General features: G+C 39.7%; 1 protein-coding gene across 2 annotated transcripts; it reads left to right on the forward strand.

Moving 5' to 3' along the window:
* The first annotated feature begins 348 nt into the window (after positions 1-348).
* Positions 349-5,647, forward strand: LOC106779184 (zinc finger CCCH domain-containing protein 53). Of its 2 annotated transcripts, none has more exons than XM_014667249.2 (10): positions 349-1,346; positions 1,707-2,894; positions 2,996-3,169; positions 3,259-3,444; positions 3,533-3,621; positions 3,724-3,972; positions 4,088-4,253; positions 4,423-4,635; positions 4,734-4,811; positions 4,941-5,647. In XM_014667249.2, exons 2-9 carry the CDS (start codon positions 1,921-1,923, stop codon positions 4,795-4,797), a joined length of 2,115 nt encoding a protein of 704 aa, XP_014522735.1. In that variant the 5' UTR covers positions 349-1,346; positions 1,707-1,920; the 3' UTR covers positions 4,798-4,811; positions 4,941-5,647. The 2 variants fall into 2 exon arrangements, with proteins under 2 accessions (XP_014522735.1, XP_014522742.1); XM_014667256.2 differs by having other exon boundaries at positions 353-1,346; positions 3,259-3,438.
* Positions 5,648-6,065: the final 418 nt, after the last annotated feature.

The raw sequence follows: 6,065 nt of genomic DNA on the forward strand, positions 1-6,065 counted from the left end.
TATAGATTTTTACATTATATTAAATTGAAGCCAAATTTTATTTAACCTAAAGTTTTTAAAATACTATATAATGGGATGATTCATGAAAGTCTTTTAACTTCAACACTGAGTGAAATATACCCTTGACCAGTCATCAATAATATAAACATAGGAAATATTTAAATGCACAAGTAATTGCACAAACATGTTTGATGTCAAATTCTTCAGTGTAATAATGAACTTTTTATTTTAAAAAATTGTAAAATATGTCAACAGTAGTTGAATGTTTAGATTTAGAAGAAAAAACATCATCAAAGTAAGCACCTTTTTTTCCCCTCTTGCATTAAATCACACCAACAATCCTAATAAATCACATATACCTGAGATAAGAGTAAAGGAAGAACCTTTGAGAGCAAAAATAGAAGAACAACTTGTGGGACATAAGATAACCAAACAAACAACTAAGAAATAATTCAAATGGGAAATGATGTGTTTAGAAGATATAATCAGAGATAGAGTGAGGGCGTGTCTGATTGGGGTGGCATTGACTCTTCCCAAGGTAAAGAAGACAGCATGATCAAGTCAAGGCAAAACCTGAGGGCGTGTTGTTCACTCTCCAATGAACATATATAATAGTCACATAATTGCTTCCGAGACTGAGAGAAACCATTGGAGCGTGAAACCAAACTCAGAGAAATTGGAGTAAACCATGGTGAACAGCACAAACAAAGGGTGTTGTTGAGTTCAGCTATGCTGTGCTGTGTTTGTTTTTTGGAAAAAACCGAAAGCTCAGAAAATTGGAAGTAGTAAATAAGTAAATAAATAGCACCGGAATTAGAAAAGCTTGTCAGAGGTTAGAGGCAGGTGAAAGTTTGAACATGCAGTATTTGAAACAAGGATCTGGATCTGATAGAAGAAGCACACAACACAACATAAGATAACATTATAATGGGGCACAAATACCACACACACACACACGCACGCCCTCTAGCGTTTGTTTATGATACCATGGCATGAGAGAGAAAGTGTCTAAATAACATAACACAACAGAGAGAAAGTGGGGGTGGGAGAGAGAAGAAAATCTTGGCCTAATTGTTGAGGCTGAGAAAGATAAAAGGGCAAATCAGAAATAGTTCAGCTCTCAACTTCACTGCCCACTCTTGCCCAGAACCCCATAAAAACACACAAGGGTCACTGATGCAATTGATGTTTTTTCTGCTGCTTCTATCTGCAACCATGTTATGAATAGGGCGGTGGTTTGGCTTTTGGAGGAACTCGACAACCATTGTGTTTGAGGTTGATGGGTACAACTGCTTTCAAAAGCATTAACAAAACCAAGAGAGAGAGACCTTATTTTCCTTTCACAGGTAAAGTCCTAGTCTTTTGCTCATGTCTGTCTGCATTTCAATTTTATTTTGGACAAGGTTAGAGATTTAGAAGTTGGAGGGATAACAAAAGAAAGAAAAAGAAACGAACTTGTTTGTAAGTTTGTCCTTCTGTTGTTTCTGCAACTTTGACACTCGTTACTTCTTTATAGATTCAACTACCATCTTATGTGCATCTCCTTTTTTCAAAAAAAAAAAAAAATCATTCTTTTTATCAAAGGTAACTTTTGACACCCTTCTCCATTAGTCTTCTCCCATTAATCATGCACACGGGAATACTACTTTTAACACTCAACTTTCTTACTCTCCTTTCTTCTTTAACTTACTTTTCTTTGCTTGCAGGAATACGAGAAAGAAAGTCACTGTATCACCACTCATCTCAAGTTGGTAGGTAGGGCTTGTGTGTGGTTGAGAAAGAAACTTTACTTGCCACAGGAGTGAGAAAGATAGCCACACTAGTGAATAGAGAGAGAGACTCAACTTGAAAAAGGCAGATTTGATTTTTAGGGATAGGCTAGTTTCTTTGGAACCATGTAGTAATCCCTTTTGTTCACTCATGGATGGTTACGAAGCTACACGAATTGTGTTCTTAAGGGTCCAAACTTTGGACCCAGAAAATGCTTCCAAAATCATGGGTTTGCTTCTGCTTCAAGACCATGGTGAAAAGGAAATGATNANATTAGCATTTGGTCCAGAAGCACTTGTTCACTCAGTGATTGTTAAAGCCNGCAAGGAGTTAGGTTTACCTTTGAACTCTCCGCCAACACCCTCCACTCCTCCTTCTCCTTCACCCTTCCTTCCGAGGCAGAACTCTACTTCTTCAAGGCTCGGTGGTATCAGCCTCCCTCCTACTCTCACCATTCCAAACCCTTCTTCTACTTCTTCTTCATGGCCTACTATGTCTGAGCTTCAAACCCCTGATAGTTTGATGAGCCCCAACAATTTGGTTGTTGGCTCTTCTACTTCTTCATCCTCCTTATCCTTTTATGCAAATGGAGGTTCAGATCCGATTGATGACTTCCAACTTCAAGACCAGCTCTCTTTTCTGAATGATGGTTCTGCTCCTGCTCACAAAAACAACCCTGATTTGTTTTACCCTTGTCACTCGGACTTGTCTTCAAGTCCTACTGCTGCTTCTGACCCTACTCTCTTTCCTTCCTTCGATTGGGGAGGGTCTATTCACCGCAGGAGTTGTTCTGTCAATGATGTTTGTTTGGGCTCTGAGGACTCCAATTCCGGGTTGGGGTGGAAGCCTTGTCTTTACTTTGCTAGGGGATACTGTAAAAATGGCACTAGTTGCAGGTTCCTTCATGGTGGACTTGGAGATGCTGACGCTGCTGCTCCTGCTGCAATGGTTGGGTCTCCTAGCAAGCTTGAGATGATGGAGCAGTGCCATGAGCTTTTTAGAGCTAAGTCTTCACAACAGCAGAGACTGGCTGCTGCTTCTCAGTTCATGGCCACTTCTACTTTTCCATACAGCCCAAAGTGCATGAATTTGCTGTTGCAGCAGCAACAGAATGATACTCAAAGGTACGTGGTGCTTTCATACCATGCAATCATGTGTTTTGATTAGTGCTGTCTTTGTAATGGTTGAGGTGTAGGATTCTAATCATGACTGATAATAATTGCAGAGCTGCAGCTCTGATGATGAGTGAGGATTTGCATAAATTTGGACGATCCAGGCTTGAAAGAAATGATTTTTCTCTGAACAGTCCTGGAATGGTAAACCCAGCTTCCAGGCAGATCTACTTGACTTTCCCAGCAGATAGCACTTTCAGAGAGGAAGATGTTTCAAATTACTTCAGGTTATTGTTGTTTAGCTTTTGCTGGAGTTCCAATGCATGGTATGACAATGGCAGAATTATTAACTAAGTTTCTAATTCTGTGGTTGAAGCATTTATGGCCCAGTCCAAGACGTGAGGATCCCATACCAGCAGAAGAGAATGTTTGGCTTTGTTACCTTTGTTTACCCGGAGACTGTGAAGCTTATTCTATCTAAAGGAAATCCTCATTTTGTGTGTGATGCTCGAGTGCTTGTTAAGCCTTACAAGGAGAAGGGCAAAGTCCCGGACAAGTACAGGCACCTCCTCTCTCTGCTCTTGTGTTATCTTTCTCTTTCTGGTTATCTTGAGCTTTTTTAATGTGTTCATGTTTCTTGTGACATCCAGGAAGCAGCAGCAGGTAGATAGAGGGGATTTTTCACCAAGTGGTACTCCTACTGGACTAGATGCTAGAGACCAATTTGATCTTCAACTTGGTAGGTTAATGCTTTAGGTTAAACCTTCTTCTTTATTATCTTTTCAGATTATGTTGGTCAAACCTACTGTATTTAACACTTTATTGTCTTGTATGTTTTCAGGAGGCAGAATGTTCTACAATACTCAAGACATGCTGTGGAGGAGGAAGCTGGAGGAGGAAGCTGATTTGCAGCAAGCTCTAGAGCTCCAAAGTAGGAGGCTAATGGGCCTGCAGCTTCTTGACATCAAGAAGCATCACCAGCGTGCACTCTCCACCGGAAGTCCAATTCCTTCCCCAGCACACTCTCTTAACATGTTCAACCAAAATCTTGTTCTTCCTTCTTTTCACAATATTTCCGAGGCCCCAAAGGGTATATCTCTCTTTTACATTTGAAATGCAGCTGATTCCAGCTGCTTTTGAATTGAACTCGGTGCATTTTTTTGGAGTGTTATGAATTTATTGAGATTTGTGCTACTTGGTTCCAGAGAATGGTTCAACTTCTGCTCCACCTAGTACTGCTTCAGTTTCTGCTGGTCTGCAATCTGTCAACGTTTCTGTTGGCAAGGAAGTGGTGATCAATGGCGAGAATGGATTGAATGAAGGCAATGACAAGCAGAACTCTGGTCATGAAGATATTGATTTGCAAGAATGGTATAGAACTTGCTCTTATCTAGAATAGTTAGAGGGCACCAGAATAGTAAACACCTTTTTGCACCAAACTCTTTTTCAGTCCATGCCAAAAAACATTGTGCATTTATTCAGGTTTTCCTAATTTCCTGATTTGATGGTCCTATTTTAAATGGTTTATGAATAAATACAGCTCGGAGCATAATCTCCCTGATAGCCCTTTTGCTTCCCCAACAAAAGCTGCTGGAGACTTGATGGTTTCCTTCTCTAATGGAACTGTTGAGGCCATTGACACAGATGCCTCGGGTGCATCTGTCAACTCCAAATTTGGTACTAGTGCATTGCTTCCACCAGCATCTGCAATTGACATGGGGACTTTCAAATCCTATAACTGTCAAATACCAAGGTATTGTTGTCATTACATTCTTTTCCTGCTTTTCCCATGGCATGAGTTTTCAGTATTCATAAATTTTTGAACTTTTTGTGATATGGGTTTGGATTCAGGTTCCCTTCTGGCCATGGAACTTTTGGGATGTTCCCGGGCACGGGTGGCCCGATTGGCATTTAGTTTCCTGAGTTCAGGTAAAGGTAGTTTGGAAGTTTATGTTGATGAAGTTCTGTTGCACATGTTGTCTTTAAGGTGGATTGATTTGTTGTTTAGTATATTAAATTTGGATGTCGGTTTGGTCTTTTTTTGTGCAATATTTACAGGAAGTGAAAGATGACTAAACAAACCGGGACAAATCAGTTGAAAACCACCATCACCACCATCCACCACCACCACCACCACCATGACGGCCATCACCATCAATCATTAATACTATACTTGTTACAACCATACAAAATGCATACGGAAAAAGCAGTTGAGTAAAGAAGGTGGGGCAGGCATTCCCCCTTCTTTTGTTATATTAGCATTATAATTCCACCATTTTCTTTTTTATCGTATCTGTAGTAGTAGCTGAGTGAACCACAGGTTAAAATAACACAGAAAGAATCACCAAAGTCAAATGTGTAATAGGAACTCCCAAGCACTGTAATTTCATCTCCTATCCTCGGTTATGTAGTAGTGTAGAGTATTAGTTCAATGTTGTTACAGGTATAATTTCAAGTCTTTGTATAGCTGGAGCATTTCCCAGAGAAAAACATGCACAGATGAAGTGGTAAAAGCAAAAAGGCAGAACTTTATAACTCCAAGGCTGATTCAAACCCCCCCACTTGAAGGGTAACTTGAATTTGAAAGCTATAAGTGGGGAAAGGACTGTAAAAGTGTTAATCTTAGCTGATTAAAGTTCAAAGTGGAGATTTTTAGCATGGAGGTTATGTTTAATCAGTTATGCTTGTACTTCTACTTAGTTGTTACACACAGTTATCAAAGAAAGAATTAGAAAGAAGAATCAAAAGTTGAGATTTTAGTCTAATTGGTCTATTTGTCTCTCCTCTTTGCTTTATTTATTTTGAAGGAGAATTTGTCTCTTTGTTCTTGCAATTATTTTTGCCTTTCAATTTGTAAATTGGTGGGGTCTGTCTTTTTTTTTTGCCATTATTGGAGAGGAAAGAAGAGGGTCCAGAATGCACAGCATCACATGGGAGTTGCTGACACTGCAAGTGGGCCACACATATTTATATAATGCCAGGTTGTGTATAGGTCCTACCCACCAGCACCTACCCATGTGAGTGATGCCACTTTTCTTTTTCATCTACCCTTTAATCTGCAATAATAAAATATGTACCCTTAAGTTTATCTTTCATCACTGGAAAGGACATGCATAGATCTAAAAGTAGGGTAGATGCCCCCACATATGACAAAACTCTCCAATTACTCGAATCTTTGGGACT

The sequence above is a fragment of the Vigna radiata genome, chromosome 2 (genome assembly GCF_000741045.1).
Source record: "Vigna radiata var. radiata cultivar VC1973A chromosome 2, Vradiata_ver6, whole genome shotgun sequence".
NCBI classification, from domain to species: Eukaryota; Viridiplantae; Streptophyta; class Magnoliopsida; order Fabales; family Fabaceae; genus Vigna; species Vigna radiata.